The sequence below is a fragment of the Sminthopsis crassicaudata genome, chromosome 4 (assembly GCF_048593235.1).
Source record: "Sminthopsis crassicaudata isolate SCR6 chromosome 4, ASM4859323v1, whole genome shotgun sequence".
In the NCBI taxonomy this organism is placed as follows: domain Eukaryota; kingdom Metazoa; phylum Chordata; class Mammalia; order Dasyuromorphia; family Dasyuridae; genus Sminthopsis; species Sminthopsis crassicaudata.
Window position 1 is genome coordinate 200617272 of NC_133620.1, and position 20595 is coordinate 200637866.

General features: G+C 31.4%; 1 protein-coding gene across 4 annotated transcripts in view; it reads left to right on the forward strand.

Annotated features, from left to right (window-relative positions):
- HACE1 (HECT domain and ankyrin repeat containing E3 ubiquitin protein ligase 1) overlaps nucleotides 1-20595 on the forward strand; it is a 91978-nt gene that overhangs the window by 20993 nt on the left and 50390 nt on the right. For 3 of the 4 annotated variants that reach the window (XM_074310210.1, XM_074310209.1, XM_074310212.1), the window contains exons 6-7: nucleotides 3108-3239; nucleotides 13402-13484. In XM_074310210.1, coding sequence (XP_074166311.1) covers nucleotides 3108-3239; nucleotides 13402-13484 — 215 coding nt within the window. Of the gene's footprint in view, nucleotides 1-3107; nucleotides 3240-7641; nucleotides 7758-13401; nucleotides 13485-20595 lie in introns of those variants that run through there. The other variant, XM_074310213.1, reaches the window with a different exon arrangement.

Sequence of the window (20595 nt, forward strand, 5' to 3'; positions counted from 1 at the left end):
GGGAAGAAAAACAAAAATGAAAGCAAACAATAGCAGAAAGATTCTAAATACTATGTTGTGGTCCACACTCATTTCCTAGTGTTCTTTCGATGAGTGTAGCTGGTTCTATTCATTACTGATCAATTAGAACTGATTTGGATCCTCTCATTGTTGAAGAGAGCCACTTCCATCAGAATTGATCCTCACATACTATTGTTGTTGAAGTGTGTTGAAGTGTATAATGATCTCCTGGTTCTGCTCATTCACTTAGCATCAGTTCATGTAAGTCTCTCCAAGCTTCTCTGTATTCATCCTGCTGGTCATTTCTTACAGAACAATAATATTCTATAGCATTCATATACCATAATTTACCCAACCATTCTCCAATTGATGGGTACCCATTCACAAAGACCATTTTCTAAGTTTGAATGGCTTGCAATCTATTTCAGTATAGGGAGTTTCCATATTGGTGAAATTATAGAGCCCTGAAATAAATATGTAAACTGAATGGAATAGATTATAGAATCTCATTCTAAAGTAGTCACAGTTTTGAAGTATTTTTTTTCTGGAAGTAGAGATACTTGGATTCCTTGAAAGAGATTCTGAAACAGAAACAGACTCTTGAAGTAGTTTAAATGAAATAACTAAGACATGAAATTTCATCTACTTTTGTTGTTTGTGTAGCTTTAAAAATTTTTTTTTCCTGCTTCTAAATGGTATTTTATTTTTCCAATTACATGTAAAGATAGTTTTCAACATTCATTTTTTTAAGGTTTTGAATTGCAAATTATTCGTCCCTTCTTCCCTTACCTCCTTCCTCCTTAAGACAGCAAGCAATATGTTATAAGTTATACATGTAGAACAATCATAAACACATTTTCAGGTTGTGAAAGAAAAATCAGAACAAAAGGGAAAAATCATGAGAAAGAAACAGCAAACTTAAAAAAAAAAAAGTGAAAACAGTTTGCTTTCATCCACTTTCATTTTCCATAGTTTTCTCTCTGGATGCAAATGACATTTTCCATACAAAGTCTATTGGAATTGTCTTAGATTTCTGAGAAGAGCTAAGACTATCATAGTTGAGCATCACAAAATCTTGCTGATACTGTGTACAATGTTCCTGATTCTGCTCGCTTTACTGAGTATCAGTTCATCTAAGTCCCATACTTTTCTGAAATCAGCTTGTTCATTATTTCTTACAAAACAGTAATATTTTATTACATGCAGATAATATAATTTATTCAGCCATTCCCCAGTTGATGAGTTTTTATTCAATTTCCAATTCCTTGCCACCACATAAACAGCTGCTACAAATATTTTTGCACATGTGGATCCTTTTCCCTTTTTTATGATGTTTTTGGGCTACAGACCCAGTAGACACAATATTGGAATAGAGGATATAATTTAAAAGCCCTTTGAGGTTAGTTCCAAATTACTTTCCAGAATGTTTGGATCAGTTCACAATTTCGCCAACAATATATATATATATACATATATATATATATATATATATATATATATATATATATATATATATATATATATATATATATATATATATATATATATATATATATATATATATGTATATATATATATATATATATATATATATATATATATATATATATATACATATACATATATATATATATATATATATATATATATATATATATATATATATATATATATATACATATATATATACATATATATATATATATATATATTTAATCTGAAGAATAATGTCATCCTTTTAGTTGCTCTGGAAAAGACTAAGGAAAAAAATGTATCAAGACTCCTATTAGGAGGTTTCCTTAATATTTTTGGCAAGATGTTTAGAGGGCAGCATGGTAACATGAAGGAGCACTTGACTCTTGAATTAATCCTTTTGATTTGATAGGATATTTAGTAATTCTGTGACTTTGGGAAAATAATTCACTGAACCTTTCTGGGCCTCAACCTGTAAAATGAGGGGTTTGGATTGAATAGTCTAGAAGATCCTTTCAGCTCTAAATTTATGATGTTGTTCTTTAATAAGGATGTAAATACTTTGTTGATGATGGGAAGAATGGTAAAGGATAAATCTGAGCAATAATGAGATTGAGCCAATAAGATTTGGTAGTTGATGATGTGGGATAGAAGGAGGAAGAATCAAAGATCATTTTGAGGCTTTGATCATAAGTGATTGGAGAATAATGGTGCTATTAAAGGAACTAGAGAAGTTGGGAGTAGATGTATTTAAAATAAAACTGATGTCTAGCTTTATGTTCAACTTGAGGTGCCCGTGGGATATCCAACTGGATATATTCAGTAGACAGTAGGAAATGTGAGTAAATGTGATATATTTTAATATCTGAATATTCATAGGATATCTGATACTGTAATCAGTATAGATATAGGTTCACCTTCATGGTACTGCTTATTCAGTATAGGCAGATAGATAAGTATAATATTTAATGATTTCTCCCACTAATTAATTTTGACAAATTTTGAAAGGATATAAGAAAACATTTTAGAAACATTTTTTATTAGCTTCTTATGTTTTTTTTTTTTTTTTTTTTCTTCTTCCGGATTTTGTTTATATCTGCTGGGGATAGCAGCTTCTGCTGTGAAACATTTTTTCTAACAAAAGTTATTTTTATACTTATTTCCTGACTTTCTGTTACTTTCCTGTTAATATTACTTGATTTATTTTATTTTATTTTATTTGCTGGCAGAGAGAATGGTTGGGTATTGAATGGCAGCGAGGGAAGGATGAATGTACTATACTGAGAATATCTAGTACCAAGGTTTGGAGTTTGGGAAAAAATTTAGTCCCTCCCTTTTCTAAGTCAAAATTACCTTTTGGGAAATATAATTGCATACATTGAAAGCCCCAGGGCATGTATGAAGGAAGATATCTTGTGCTTGCCTTTTATTTTATATTAGGAAAAGAAAAGATTAATTTTAAAACATAACTTTGGGGTTCAAATTTTATTAGAAATAGTTAATCATTAAAAAAAACTAATAAAAACACGCTTAAAGTGTCATTAGTTGTATATTAGATTTACAATTGAAAAATTATAATGTCCTAATGAAAAATTTTTTTGTAAAACTATTAATTGGCATAAATTATTCTACAGATTCACTGGTTGGCTGTCAATGGAAGAACAGAACTACTTCATGATCTTGTGCAGCATGTCAGTAACGTGGATGTTGAAGATGCAATGGGACAGACAGCATTGCATGTTGCATGCCAGAATGGTCATAAGACAGTAGGTTAAATTTAGTTGAAATTTCATGTATTTTGTAAATTTTTGGAAACTTGGAATTTATGAAAAAAGTTTTCAGTAGGAATATTTGTGACCTTTGTCTTGAAAGGTCTTACTTTTAGAATATTTTCTACTAATGATTGCTGATTTGTTTTGATGGAAGGAGAAGAAATAAGTACTTTTTAATACTTAAGTATTTCATGTAAGTAACTTCATTTAGATTATAATTGATTTAGACATTGTCCATGAGTCTTACGGCTGGAAAAAAAAAAAAAAAGTATTGTTAAAGTTAAGGTAAACTATTGTTAAGTTAAGGTAAACTAGTCCTTGGAAATATATATATACAGGTCCATACTTGAAACCTTTGTGCTTTGATGGCCTAGACTGTCTCTTATAAGGCATTCCAAGAAATTTAGAATATAGTGTAGGAGTTGCAATATCAGGACTTCTGGAGTTTGGGACTTGAAAGTTGCTTTTCTGATATCCTTATATGTTCATTAAATGGGGAAAAAAGATTTCTTTGGATCATAATATCTTCTTAGATATTATTCCTTTTAAAGTCTAGAAATTACTTTAGTTCAGTGTCTTTAAGGCAGTGTCAAAATAGCTATTGTTTCTTCAAAGATTACCATCTTTAAGGTTCTGAAAGTGCTTTTTGTTTTAAAGCTTACATCATGAATATTTTGACATAACTGATCCCATTCTTCAGTATTTTTGAAAAGCATAATTATGAATGACTTTTAGGAATTCTTTTGTAAAATTATTTTAGGTTTGGATGTGATGGAAAAAAGTTGTTTGATTTTCAAATTGAAAGACTTCTAGCTGTATCTATATCATGTAAGATATTTAACCATAATGAAAAAAACATAACAGTTGTTCAACAACTGTATCCTCTCTCTGCTTTTGTGAAGTTTAGATGGGAAATGTATTACAGTAATTGATATCAATTGCTTTCAGTTAAACGGATATAAGATAGTAGATCATTAAGAAAGCCTTGGCCCAAACCACATGTGCTTTATAGAATGAATGCTATTTACATATATATAATTATTAATATGTACCATTATTATAAAATACATTATACTCTGAAGTCACATTGCACAAGTATAATGTATTCCATACTGTATACAACTTAAAGCAGGTGTGGAAAAGCAATGAAGTAGGCTTCACAGTTGAGAAATTCTGTCTCTGAAGAATTGTCTTCTAAGAAAACTGATACTCTGACTTTACAATGATGATGTTTTCAGTCTGAGATTCTACAGATATAGTAGAGCTGGAAGGGAAAAAATAACAACTTTCCAAACAGTATTACAACTCTGTGTTCTTATGGTTGTTTGTGTAGGAGAGTAAGACTGCTGTTAAATTTCCATCCTAGTCACTGAAATGCCACAGGGAATTTTGAGCATTGCACAGAAGAAAGAATTGTATAGTGATAGAGTTTATTGAAACATTAGTGGTTGCCATTAATTATAGGATCAGAATGTCTGAAGGGACTTTGAAAAGTCATTAAGTCTAAAGACCTTTGTCTTTAGGTAGAATTATATCGATAGCAACCTCTTAGTAGAGTTGTACTTATTCTAATATGTATTAGAAATGATCATTTTCTGTGATGTATTAGAATCTTATCAGGCAGGAGAATGCATTGAGCTGGACTGAATTATCTACTTGAGATAAATTTTTCAAGGGTAGGGATTATTGATTATTATTATTATTTTTACAAATTCCCAATCATCCCTTAATTTACTAATGAGATGGTCCAAAAGGCTTTCTTGTGAGTTAGTGACTTAGTTGGGTGTGGAATTAGGAGGCTATCATATCATTTTACTAGAATTGGATGTTCCTCTTAATGAAGATAGTTACTTTAATTATATTCATTAAAGAAATGGTAGAGAAACTAGGTGGTACATTGTATAGAGTACCAGGCCTGGAGTTAGGAAGACTCATCTTCCTGAGCCCTAATCTGGCCTCAGATACTTGCTAACTGTGTGACCCTGGACAAGTCACTTAACCCTATATGCCTCAGATTCCTCATCTGTAAAATTATCTGAAGAAGGAAATGGCAAACTACTCTAGTGTATTTGCCAAGAAAATCCCAAATTGGATCACGAAGAATGAGATATGGCTGAAAAACAACTTAAAGAGCTTATGTATATGAGGACATGTTCAGTTTTATTTGTACATTCAGAATTTTTACTAAAATTTTGAAAAGCTTGAAATTTTATTCCTTTTATAAAAATCAAATGAAAAAAATCTTCAGGGGAAAATAAACCTTCAAGCTCTAAAAAGGTTAATGTAGGTACATAAGAGGCAAAAGTCTGTAAAGTTTTACTTTTAACCTCAGTGTAAATTAAATTTCAAGAAGACATGAAAAAAAAGTATGAATAGATTGTGCCAATTTGCCTGAAAAATTATGTGACCCCAGACATACAAGTATATAAAATAGATATATAAATCAGATATTTATTGAGTGATAAATCTTAATTTCATGACACCCATTGTAGTCTTTAACCTAACCTCAAAATAATCAGTATATGTCAGAGAGGCAAGCATCCTCATAATCTTTAAAGCATTTCTCATCATCGATCAACAATGTGGCAGCAATAAGGAATGTTACAGAGCTGCCCAATACTTGGAAATGATATTGCCTTTCTCTCTCATTGGCAGCTCTGTAACATTCCTTATTGCTGCCACATTGTTGATCGATGATGAGAAATGCTTTAAAGATTATGAGGATGCTTATTTAATTAATAATTTATTTTGACTTTACATAGAAGATTAAATTAAATTTAAATCCACTTTGCAGAGCATATATGAAAAAAAAAACTTGTTACTTCTTTGTTGTTCATTGCAAGCTATGCAACATGGACATTTGAATTTTGTTTGCTGATTCTGTAATGTTGTCTTAATATTTTAGGATTTTGAGAGTTGTCTTTTTCTTCTTGAGAGAGAGTGTGACACAGTGGATAGAGAACGGTCTCAAAAACTGGGCCCAAGTCTTGCCTCTCTGACATATACTGATTATTTGAGGTTAGGTTAAAGACTACTTCTAGGAACTACAACAACTTTTAAAGATGAAAGATTGTATAATACTTAGTATTCTGCTAGGTTGAGGGAATTTCCTTTACCAGTGTTACATAGGCCTGGGCAAAAGAAAGTAATACTTTGTAGTGATTGAAAAATGTGAATATAACTTCGAAATCTTCTATTTTCATTAATGATATTACTAGCAACTTTTATTTGAGCTATACCTTTTGTTTTGTGTCACCAGAATCATAATATAGCTTTAGGACATATTATCAAGGGCACATTATAGTCTAGAGAAAGTCTTCTTAAACTTTTTTTTTTTTTTTTAACTTAAAGATCCCTTTTTGCCTAAAAAATTATGTGAAAAATTACATACAAGTATATAAAATAGATATATAAATCAGATATTTATTGAGTGATGAATCTTAATTTCATGACACCCACATTCAGATATGAGATTCCACATGGGATCATGAATCACTGTTTAAGAAGCTGGGGTCTGTGAAAATCTTGGTTCCTCTTGATCCGGAAGGTACCATAGAGATCAGGCTTGACTCATTCATTGGCTAAATGTTTATCCTTGGGATAATAATATATTTTTCTTTATCTCAAATTTACCCTTGTGATATATGCAGAATATTGGTGACTTAGTGGACGAAAGTGCTCTGAACTCTGAGGGTTTTGAAAACAAAACAAAACAATACATGTATCTGAGAATATAGTTCTTGTTGCTATGGAACCTTACTTTTCCAACAACAGAAAGATACAGAGCAATTTGCAGACCCTATATATGATGATTGGATTTTAAAACACTGTAGCAATTTAGTCAGCAAATTGCATTTTACCTCGCTATCTAAAATGCCAAATTTGAAATTAACCTTTTATAGTTTTTATCTAAAATGCCAAATTTGAAATTAACCTTTTATAGTTTTTATTCCTGTTGTCATCAGTTGTCTAAAAGACTTAAATGAGGTGAACTCTTGGTGCATATGAATACTTATTTTAGCTTTCTGGGACAATTTGGAACCATAAACTTAGAGCATCATATTGTTAAATGATTTAACCTAAACTTAAATACTGTGAGTACATTTAGCTAGAACTTAATTCAGAATTAAATTTGAAGAAAATATCTTATACTTAAGTAATTTGATATCATAAGTTTATGTATCTTAGTTTGAAGCTTCACAAATTTAATATGAAAAAGCAATTGGAATCTTGTTAGTGTAGATGTAAGCTATAGAACTTAAAAACAATTGTTAATTTGACAAATGGCATTGTAGATTGTTATTTTCAAGAGAATTATTACTGACTGCGTTTCTCATTGAAATTGCAGGCTTGTTAAGGAACAATAAGGTTATTCCACTACATTCAGTCAGCTATATTGGTATCCATAACCATCCTCCAAACTTTTCATCCAGAGACTTACAGGGCAGTCATGTACACTTATTTGAATGCTTTTTCCAAAGCATTGCTTCGATTCAGCTTTGAGGCATAAAGGTAGGTTTGATTAATATATTTCAGAATTTAATTTTAGGTTTAGAGAAAGTTCAGTATTTCTGATTTTAGACTTCTGTGTTGGCTGATCTGCAGTGATGGCAGTTTTTCCAGTTACTGTTATTTATCAGGATCAGTGAATACTGCTGTCAGTTGCTGGGTAATTAAAGAAATATACATTAGTTTTAGGTAGTTGGTCTTCTAGCCAATTGAACTTTTTTATGTAGTAGATTGGTTTTAGAGAATATACAAGCATATTGTCAGAAGCTCTGCATCATTATATTATGCATTATTTTTCTTAAATTATTAGACTAAGTTCTGGGGTCATTATATTTAACTTTGTGTATCCTTCAATGTATAAAATAGTACCTTATATGTTATATTATACAATAAAAACTTGGTTAAATTGAAATAATGAATTTTTCCTTTTGGATTGTAATAATTTGCTAAAAGGAGTTTACATTTACTTTATTGTTTTAAGGTGAACCATTAACTTTTTTCAGTTATATCACTTTAGATTTGGAAGTATGTGTGAAAACTTATCATTTGTATTTTGTTTCTTGGCTAGCCACTGACTTCAGTTAAATGGCTTTGGAAATAAATGCAAGAACATATAATTTTACAAAATTTTTTTACAATGCTATTTTACAAAAGTGCCAGAAAGACATGAAACCCTATTGAAGCATGCAGGTACTTGTGTCTTCCAAGGCAAATTCTAGACTCTAGATGGGCTGTCTTCTATCATTTTCCTCTCCAGATTTCTTTTTATCAGTCACCTACTTTTTAAGATTATAGAAAAGAATTTGTCAATGAGATAGAGTCCTACCTGCTATTTGGAGGACCATGAAACAAAATTTTTTTTGATAATTTTGGAACTGGAAAAAAATTTTTTTATTAAAATATAAAGGAAATAAGAAGTTGTATAGTACTTAAGTTTTTAATGCCCTTTAGCAACTTAATCTTTTCCAATTTTGATGTTTTTAAATGTATATGCATTTATATGCACACATACATCAGTCTACAATACGTTTATTACATTTGGTTATTAAATTCCAAAGTATGCTTTTTTCAGGTGCTAATTACAATTTTATTCATCTTTTTCAGTGTTTTAAAATTTTGTTATAAGTGCATCTGCTAGCTTCTGATCTTTGAATACCTTAGTTTTTATTAATTTGAGAAGCTGGCAGAAGCTTAAAGAATAAAAAAAAAGTATTTCTAAGAAAAGAGATATAATGTTTGGACTTGTTTATCACTATGTTAAAGGGATCATAGAGAACATTCGTTTTCAGAAAAAGGATGCAATATACAAAACCCCTCATTGAATGAAACTTTTTTTATCATGTCAAATTTTATAAAATGGAGTCATTGCAAAGGCTGTCTATCATGTCTGGAAAATAGTCATTTTTCATCTCTATCTCTTAGTATCTCTAGTTTCCTTAAAAGTTCTTCTGAAATGTTACTTTCTGCTAGAATTTTTTTCCTCATTCCTTATTTTCTAGTGCTTCCCCTTCCAACAATGATTTTATATTTAATTCACACAATGTAATCTTTTTGAGGGCAAAGACTTTCATTATGGTGCTTAGAAATTTAACAAATTGACAAAATGAAAATGGAAAATTACAAGCAGAATTTCCTCATAAAGTGGAGAAGTAGTGTATGGTTAAAAACTTTCAAGGAAGTCTAGAGTTAGGCTTAATTATAAGCAAAGTAATTTTGAAAATATTTAAGGGTAAAAATGGAAGGAGAACAACAGAAAGAATGTAAGAAACTTTACCATTGAGGACAGCAGAACTATCACAATTGGGTTTTAATATCACAATTCTAACTACAGTTTTATAGATGGCAGAAATGGCTTTAAGGAATAAAGATAAGAAAAGCAGCTGGATAGACCAAGCATAAAGGAGGTTATTTTGGTGGTGACAGTTTTGAGCTTTTTGAGGTATTTATTCACAAAAGGTAGGGAAGATACTAGAGGTTTGGAAAAAATTTTTACTTAAAAAGTGTCTGAGAAATTATTTACAATTTATGTGTGTGTGTGTTTATATATACACACATATATGTGCACACAAATATATGCCTGTTTTACCATCTACATTAAATTTTAATGCACACCATCTATGCACTTATTTTTATTATTAATAGGGAATTATAGACTTTCCGAGGTAATGTTCCACAGAGACCACATCTTTACTAGATACAACTGATTAAAAGATGTAATTAAAGATTACCTTGTGCTTATTGTTGATTTTAAAAAAATTCTTTTATTCAGATCAAAATGCTTAATGATGTTTTCCATTCATTTGTATCAGAATTATTCATTAATTTTGGAAAAATATAATAGAGAAAACTTAGTAAACAACCTTATGATGCCAGAGGAATGATCAAAAAAAAATTAGCAAAAGCATCACATTGCCAAAGATTCATAATTATTATAGGGGAGAACCAATTCATAGAGAGAGTTTTCTTTGGGTGGTTAGCTCTTCAAGCTAGACTTTATTTTGTGGATGATAGGCCTGGATTAGACCAAAGCCTAGACTATTGCAGAACATCCTAAGAGATCTGTTAACACCAGTGGAGGCTCATGAACTACAAAGGGAGTAATAACAATCATTTACAAAGTTTGCTTTTAGCATCCTGAGATTATAAATTGTAGTGGCCACTCTCTATCTGAGGAAACTAATTTGTCAGCATGGAAGTAGTTGAGAGTAGTTGAAGAAATCACAAAGTGAGTGAGTGCTTATAAAGGGGAAAGGGCCAGTAAGGAAAAGATATATGAGGATTAATTAGTTTTTTTTTTTTTTTTTTTCATTAGTGGTTTGTTACTTCTTAGAATTGTTTTGTTGTTGTTTTCCCTTTGTGTTTTATTATAACTGATCCTGTTTCATTCTGGGCTTGCAATATTTGACTTATAAGACTGAAGTATATCTTACTAGCTGTGTGATCTTGAACAAGTCACTTAACTTGTTTGCCTCACCTTCCTTAAATGTAGAATGGGACTCATAATACTACCTAACTCCCAAGATTTTGTGAGAATCAAATGAAATAAAACTTGTAAAGTGCTTAGCACAATGCCTGGCATATAGTGAGTGCTTAATATAGATTTATATCTTCCCCCCTTCCCTTTCATTTAACAAATTATTTTAAACTTATTTTTCAATTAACAAGCATTTTTCTCTCATATATTTTTACTTCTGCCCTCAGAAAAAAGATCAACTAGAATTTGTTGCACACATGTAACAAAATATGCAAAAAATATTTTCAAGCAAAACAAACTGGCATTGTACAAAAATATGTCTTTTTGCGCATATTTAGACCATCACCACTTTGGTATATTATTTTCCTTGTTAATTAATGTATCTTGACATATTAGTTCGCATTATTTTGTTGTTTTTTTTATGGCACAATAACAGTCCATTAAATCCAGAGAAATTCTCTTTGTTTAGCTATTCTCTACCCATGATGAAAGTCATCAAAAAAAATTTACATGGTTTTTAATAGGAATCCATTATTTCATTGGTGTTGATATTCTTTCCATTATACAAACTATATCTCTTTGTACCTTAAGGGGTCAGTATTCTGGTGATGATGTGTTCAGCAAACTTAACCAAATTGTCCTTTGGATATATTGATCCTTCTTGGGTCAGAAGTCAGAACATTTCCATCAGAAAGCACATGTCAGAGCTGGTTTACTCTTATTGTAACCTTTTTCTTAAAAATGTCATTTTTAAAATCAGATTTTCCATTGTATCTCCTTGAAGCCATACTTTAGAAGTGTGAAAAAGGAAAAAAAAATTAATCACCATTAAAAAAAAAAATCTGATGTTACTATTGTTTTACATTTAGAAACCCCCACTTATAATTTGTTAAGTTTTGATTTTTTTCTGTTTACATTGTTACAGTTATAATAGTTATTATTTTTCTGAGTTTTTTGCTCACTTCACCTTATAGTTCATACAAAATATCATTTCTTATATTCTCATATTCACTCATTATAATATGTTTATCTGTTCCCCTGGTCATTGAACATTTACTTTATTTCTAGTTGTTTGCTAAATATTTTGGGGGCTTTTTTTGGGGGGGAGTCATTGGCCTTCTTTGGTGTTGTAGAGAATCTCTTGATTAATGGGAAGTAGAATCTCTTGGTTAATGGGAATGTATGTATGTTTTACTCACTTAGCATAACTTCAGATTATTTTGTAGATGCTAATTTATAGCTATACCAGTAATCTATCAGTGTATCCATTTTCCTACAACCTTGACATCATTAGTTATTCCCACCTTTTTTTTTTTTTTTTTTTTTTTGCCAATTTATTGGATGTTAGGTGGTACCTCAGAGTTTTGATTTACATTTTTCTTACTACTTGATTTGAAGAATTCTTTCATATGGTTACATATCTGTTTAGGTGACGAGAGAAAAAATGGGAAAACATCATTTTGAGAACCCACCATCTGATGAAAATTTCTGGGAAAATTAGAAAGTAATCTAATCGATATTAACATGTAAAATGTTTTGAAAACTTTAAAGTGGTATATAAATGCAAGCTATTTTTGTTGTTATCATTATTGTTGTTATAGCTAAAGTGTTGTATGACAGGATCCAAAAAGACTTTGACAAGCTAGAACGTTGTGCCAATTCGAAGATAAAATACAAAGATGATAAGTATAAAGTTATGTTTTTAAAGTATGTAATAAGCTGTAAATCAATATTTTAATGAGATATAGAAAAATAGTGATTTATGTGGAGAATTTCTGACGGTTTCAGTGGATTTTACAAACTTTAATTTGATCAATACTAATATGTCCACTAGAAAAGCTAATATGAGGCTTCTTTTATAGAAACCTCATATGTAATCCAAGAGAGTCCTACTTTGCTGTGCCCTGATCAGATCCACATCAGGAGTATTCAGTTTTGGGTTACCACATTTAGGAAGTACATTAATAAGACTGGAGAGGATCCAGAAGACAATGAGGAAGATAATGAAGTGTCTCAAGATTATACTAAAGATAACTCAATTGAGCAGTATTCATTCTGAAGAAAATGAGTGAAATCTGAAACTTGATATAAGGAAAAGCTGCTTAATAATCAGAACCGTATAAAAATGAAATGGGTTACCCATTCAGTTCCGAAAATAATGTTTGGGTTATAATAGGTTCTTAATAAATACTTTGAGCTCATGCATTCTCTCTCATTAGAAGTCTTCCAAGTAAAGAGTGGATGATTTCTTGTTGGGAATACTATAGTAAAGATTCTTGTGTAACTGAGTTGATCTAGATGGCTTCTGAGGTCCCTTCTAATGCTGTGATCCTTATATTTCACAGGAATTCATGCTTTTGGGATCATGTTATATATATTCCTTTTGATACATCCTGTAGTAAATGTCATCATGTATCAATTTAACTAATATAGTATTCTTCACTAGAGTGAATTATGTTAGTGGGAGGCTTTGGAAGATTACTGTTGAATAGAAAAAAATTTAAACATGGCTTTTAAAAAACATGTAAATAAACAACTTTAAATTTTAGAAATTTTTGAATATGAATGAGATCTTGCTTATATATATATTACAGTTGGTTCTATAAGTTGAAACTATTATAATTTCTTCTCTTTTCTCACATGATTTTGAATCTCTTTATTTTTTCTCTTCAGACAGTTCAGTGCTTGCTAGACAGTGGTGCTGATATTAATAGGCCAAATGTGTCTGGAGCTACTCCACTGTATTTTGCTTGCAGGTATGGTGTTTTATTTTTTAAAATAGTTTTCAAGAATAGTATATAGCAGTAAGAAAAGACATTGGATTTAAAATTTCAGATCAAATAACTTTTGTTTCATATTAAGTGCTGCGTAATTTCTGTGCAATTTATATCTTTTCAGATGCTACATGTGATTAGCATGCTTGGCTGAAAGAATATTACATTGCCTTTTAAAAATCTTTGCAAAATACCTTAATTAAGTCATCTGTATTTTCTGGGAATCAGCTTTCTTTTTTACATTTTTTTTTTTGTTCTATCCCCTAGCATTCTTTGGTAAAGGAAATAATTATTTGTAATAATGTGAAAACACATTTTTCTCAAAAGATGCTTCTATAGGCAACATTTTTATTATAATTAACTAATGATTTCTGCAGTCATAATCCAGTTTTTCTTATGTCGTTTTGGAAATTTAAAATATTTTCTTCTTTCCATGCACATACTCATGAAAAATGTTGGTGTGGTGATAAAAACAGTGAATTAGGAATCAGAACTTGAGTTGTAGTTCAGACTTTGCTTTTATTTAGCTTATGTGACTTTGGACAAGTTATTTGGCTCTCTTTTTTTAAATTTCATTCCTCAATTATTTCTGTAAAATGAAAAGTAGATGGACCAGACATCTGTATCTCAGTATCTTTTTCTTTATATAAGTTAGAAACATAGTATCATAATGAAAAGTGATGGATAAAAAGCAACACAGTATCTCTCTAGACACCAATCAAGTAATTCTGTTCAAGGAATTGTATGCTTGAGTGTCACTTGCCCAATACTTTTCCCGTCTTTGGACAGAGTTATTTTGGCCATTGTGTTTTGTTCATTTATATTCAAATGGCTCTCTTCCCATGGCATGGGTATTTTTGTACCATTGTAGCACAAAATTTTTAACATCTTTTCATCTATCCTCTCTGATTCTTGTCTGTTTTTTTCTCAAGTTCTCTGGTGCCTTGGAGATCTGCCTTGAGTCTTTTTAAGTATTTTGTGGTTACTGCTTCATCTGTTATTCCTTACTTTCACTATCTAGCTCCACACCTCTTTTATTTGAATATTTGACTGTATATGTTTCTTGGTAATATCTTTTATGCCATTTTTCACAGGCAAGTTTTTGATGATATACTATAGCTTGCTAATACCCACTGTTTATCTTTCCATTGTCTTTTATATTATCACTCACATTTCATTTCTATCATAGGCAATCTCTCTTTTTTTTTTTTTTTTTTTTGCTTAACATTGTTGTCTAACTTGGACTAACTGTGGTCTAACTTTTATTCAGCTATCTCAGGGAAGTTATTTATTGTCTTTACCAAAAAAAGACTAATCATCATTAGGAACACCAGAATACCCAAGTTCTAGAAGGATTTTGTTCATGTTATTAATTTTTTTCTTTTCTGTCTGCAAAAAGAGAGCCACTTTTCTTTTCATAGAATTTGTAGTGATCTAATTCTAATATTAGATTGGATCAATTTCTAGTGGGATAAAGTTAAGAGCTTTATTGTATATATCTTCTTGACCTCAGTCTTGTCAGAACCCCAAATGGCATCTCCTTTTCTAGAAATTAATATACTTAAGAATTTTATTTCTGATTCTTGGCCCACAGTCACAAATCATTTTGTTCTTTGTTTCTTTGAGATCTAATTATAAGAGGACTGGATTTTTGGAAATATGTGGTATTTTTATTGCCCTTGAAAAATAAAATACTGTAATATCAGGCATTGGACAATATTCCCAAGAACTGTTTTGACTTCAGTGTTGTTATGATCAAATCTTTCACTGCTCTCTTATGTTCTTATTCTTTTTTTTTTTTTTTTTCTGAGGCAATTGGGGTTAAGTGACTTGCCCACGGTTACACAGCTAGGAAGTATTAAATGTCTGAGGTTGGATTTGAACTCAGGTCCTCCTGACTTCATGGCCAAGACTCTATCCATTGTACCATCTAGCTGTCCTATTATGCTCTTATTCTTGCCTTTAAGTTAAGCACAAATAAACTTTAGATCTTTGGGGAAATGATTGTGAAATAAATCTGGTTAGAATTATTCATAAAGAATAAGTTCATCATTATGGAAAGGATATAGAAAGGGAACAACAATTTCATTTGTTGTCAATCCTTTTAACTGTGTATAAGGTGCTGGAATTCTCAACAACCCTCATATTTTATTCGATGAGAGAAAGGGCAGTGTATGGAAAATAGAGTAAGTTAAATGTGCAGATAAATTATAAGAGTTGTAAAATGATAGAACGGGACTGAAAATAAGTTGAAATTAAGAGGTACCTCAAGACTATTTTACTGGATACATTATTATTGGCTTTTTTCAAGAGTCTCAATAGTGGTTATCTAAGTTAGTTTCTTGAAGTATGCAATACTTTGTATGTTTTCTCCATTTTTAATCTTTAGATTAATGCTTATTTGCTATAATAAGGAATACTTGCATAATAATCTTATTAATGGTACTTTTATATATCTACAGATGTAATGTTGCTAATAGGTCTATGGATCATCATCTTTTCCTTTATGAGTTGAGGATTCTTGAGGCCCAGATATTTGAGCTTAGAGTAGCAGAGGTATAATTCCCATCTAAGTTTCTTGAGTCTAAATCCAAATACAATTACAAGGTTGCTTCATCATGCTTGCTCTTTTGTCTTCATCTCAGAATCTTAGATCCCATTTGGAATTATCCTATTAGAAATTATTCTTTTTAGAATTGATTGCTGTCTTGTAGATTCTGATTTTTTTCTCTGATCATTGTTCATTCAGTCATTTCTGACTATGATACTGTGGACCAACTGTCCGTGAGATTTTGTTAGCAAAGACTCAGGAGTGCTTTGTTGTTTCTTTTTTATCATTCTGCTTGTTTGTTGCTGAATTCTGTAATCGGTGCTACTATTAAGTGTGATGGCAGAATTAATATTTTGTTTCTATTTCAATTTGTTTTCTAGTGACCTTTCATCTCATAACACTTTGTATTCTTTATGAAGTTGGCATGCTTTCTGTTCTTTTTTTATCTTAATATTAGCTTACATGTAAAATAAGAAAAGAAAAAATTGCCATGTGTACAGCGGGACAAGAGAGGATTCAGAATACAAAGCAAAAAATTTTCATTTCAAGACAGCCTATGTAATAAGTACTACACATTGTGTTCAGAACTGCCCAACTTTTCTTTTGTTCCTTGGTTTTCTTTTATTCTCTGCTGTGTACTTTAAACTTTATTTTTTTTCCTTTTTCTTCCCCCCCTTTCCCAAGAAGGCTACAATTAAGTACAGACATACGCACACACTCACACATTTGTGTAATCATGTTTTTTTTTAACATGTTATATTTGTTTCCACTTGTCCTCTGTATCTCTGAAGTTAGATAGTGTCGTTCTTCATAAATCCAAGTCTTTCCATATTTTTCTAAATCTACCAGCTCATCATTTCTTACACTATAATGGTATTCCTACCTTGTATTGTCTACTTATTTAAAATGGTATAAAATAATACTAATATGGCTGATGCAGTGGAGTTTTTTCTCTTTATTTTTGACTAAATCTGTTTTGGTTTCAGCTTTCTCTGAGATCAAGATTACTATTACTGTTTTTTGTTTTTTTTTTAAGCATAATATATTCTACTCCTGATCTTTGTTTGTGTGTATCTTTCATTTTTAAAACATTTCCTGAAAGCAACATATTGTTGAGGTTATATTTTTAATATACTATCTGATTCCATTTTATGGATGAATTAATCCAATTCACATTTTAAGCTAAAGAACTTGTTTATTTTCTGCCTTCCTATTTTCATCACCATACTTCTCACCCTATTCCTATCCTTCCTCACTCCTTTGCTTTGCTTCTACCTGTTATCTTGACCTATTACTTAATCTATCTCCCTTCCAAGAATCCCTTCCTTATCTTCCTGATCCCCTTACCCTCTTATTTCTTTCTGAATTTAGAAGACTTTTATAAATTTTGAGAAGTGTGTGTGTGTGTGTGTGTATGTGTTGTTTCTTCTTTAACCAAAGAGAGTAGGATTCTAGAACTACCAGCCTTCCTCTCCTATAGCTCTGTATCAGTTTTTCCTCTTCCACATCATTTGTATAAGATAATTACTTTTTACCTTTTCCTACATGGTTTTGTTTTTTAAAATCACATCATACTGAGCTCTACCTCCAGTCTTTCTTTTGAATTACCCAATTACTAATGATAATCTTAGACATAATGGTTTATGTCTCTATGTGTAACAAGTAAACAATTTGTCCTTATTGAGTCACTTGTAATTAGTTGTTGACGTTTACCTTTTATTTCTCATGGATTTTATATGTCAGAGTTTCTATTAAGGCCGGGTCTTTTCTCTCTCTTTTTTTGGTGAGGCAATTGGGGTTAAGACTTGCCCAGGATCACACAGCCAGGATGTAGTAAGTGACTGAGGCTGGATTTGAGCTCAGGTTCTCCTGACTCCAGGGTGATGGCTGTGTCCACAATACAATCTAGCTGCCTCAAGATTGTCTTTTTGCAACAATATCTTGAAAGTCTAGCAATTCGTTAAATGTCAGCTTTGTTTTTTGTTTTTTTAAATTCAAGAATATGCTTAGCTTTACAGGGCATGATATTTTAAGCTGCAATCTCAGTTATTTTGCTCTTCAATATATGGTGTTCCAAGACCTTTGATTTTTTTTTTTTTTTTAAATTGCATGTGCTACTAGATCTTGTTTAGTTCTAATTCTGTCTCCATACTATTTGACTTATTTTTCCCCTTGTTTCTCATACTATTTTCTTCTTGTGTTGGAAGTTTTGGGATTTGACTTTGCTAGTCCTGTGGATTTTCCTCCTAGGATCTTTCAGGTATAGATTTTTTTCTCTGTTTTCCTTCTTATTCTAACATTTCAGGACAAATTTATTTAATTATTTCTTGTATTATTGTGTCAAGATAATTTATTTATTCTTGTCTCTTCTTGATTTGTTCTCTAGGAGTGTTGTTTTTTCTTATGAGATGTTTTGTATTCTCTTCTTTTTTTCATTCCTTATATTTTGTTTTATTATTTCTTAGTCTCATAATGTTACTGACTTCCCCTTACCCAGTTCTAATTTTTAAGGAGTCATTTTCTTTCTTAAGATTCTGGATCTCCTTTTCTGATTGTTTTAACCTTCTTTTTCATAATCTTGTCTTTTTTGTATTGTTCTTGATTAAAAAAAATTCTCAGTCTTTTTTTGAGTTCTTCTATGGATTCATTTTGGGCAGGTAAACATTTGACATTACTCTTTGGGATAGAAGAGCCTTTTTTCTTTTTTTTTTTTTTTTTTTTTTTGGTTTGTTTGTTTGTTTGTTTTGTTTTGCTTTAGTATTCTTCTCTGAAGACAATCCCCAGTCTCCTCTATTCTCATAGAAACTGTCTATGTTTAGGTTCTACCTTTGCCTACTCTTAAAAACAAAAATTTTTTAAGAGCACCTTGTTATTAAAATCAACTTGTCCTGGAGTGTGAGGGATGGGGCTTCTGGCATCAGGTCCTCCTTATTGTTATTTTTTGAACTTTTTCCTGGACTTATCCTCTGTACTAGTTCTCCCTCTTAAGCCACAAGTAACCCCTTCTCCCTCCCTCACACCCTATGCTGGAAATATTCTTGCTGTTTGAGAGTCCTCTAGTTGATGTAACCTTCAGTTTTTCCCTCTGCTTTGTTCCAAAGCCAACAACTCAGGTTTCTTCTAAAGGCCTATACCTAGCAATATTGTGGCTCCATTGCTTCTCTTCACCATGGTGTGTACTGTTTCCTTCTTAAATCAGGTCCATGTCTGACCAGCATAATCTAACATCCCTTGTCAGCAGAGATTCTTTCAATCTTCCCCCTCTTAGATTCCCTCTTCCTCATATTGTCTGGGAGGTGAAAATTCCTGTGGTTGAGGCTGAGGCTAGCTCCCAACCCAACTACCTCAAGACTTGAGCTAGCTGTTTCAGTGGAGCTAGCTTGAAACTATTTATACTTCACTCGGGAGCCAAACTTCCATCCTGGGATTTATCTTCAGATTTTTTCTGGTTGTCTCAGGAGTTCTGTCCTGCCCCAACTCTTGTTTTTGTTGCTCAGTCTGAGGCATTATTTTGTCTTTGTTTATGAAGAAAATCCAGAAACCTTGGAATACCTGATCTCTATCATCTTCCCAGAATCCTCTCTTAAGTTTTCCACTCTAACATTATATTCATTGATTAGCTGACTGTTAGATTCTATTCTCTGAAGTTGGAGCCATTCCATTTTTAGACAAACATTAACTATAACTCTCCAAAACGACATCTAATCTACTTAGTTAAGCAGTCCATGTAAGACTATAGGGCCTTAAAGATCAACCTGAAATGTTAGATGCTTTAGCTAGTTTTTTGTTTTATTAATTGAAAAGGAAGACTGGGTCATTTAATGGGTATTGCTTCAGTCAAACTGAAACCTGTTAAAGATCTTAATTTAAAAAGACCAAGGTCTACCACTGCATCCAGCGCCATCGCTAGTCATCCTGTTTTATGTCTTGCCAGTAGACTCAGATGACACTGGAGGAAAAAGTGTGAGGCTGGTGATTTTGCATGGCCCTCTGTCACTTAAATCCAGTTCACTTGTGTGTCATGGTATCACCTCCCTAATGTCATAGTCTTGGAAAATGAAGGACAAACAGCAACAACTAATTGAACAAATGATAGTTGGAAAAAATTACCAGAGAAATCTAAGGTAACTTAAAAAAAACATGGCATTTATATTAAATGAAATTTGACTTGGAAAGGATATACATAGAATGAATATTAGAATTATTTCATTCATGCATTCTGATAATCATAATTAGAAAACTATTAATCCTTTCTATGTAGTTCCTGCTTTCTATTACTTCCAAACTATTCTTTTTTTTTTTTTTTTTCCTGAGGCTGGAGTTAAGTGACTTGCCCAGGGTCACACAGCTAAGAAGTGTTAAGTGTCTGAGATAGATTTGAACTCGGGTCCTCCTGAATTCAAGGCTGGTGCTCTATACACTGTGCCATCTAGCTGCCCCCACTTCCAAATTATTCTAACCCTAATCACCGTCTTTGTTTTTGTGTACCTACCTACAAGTCATATTTTACTCCAAATTCATATTTGACTTATGGTCATTTTC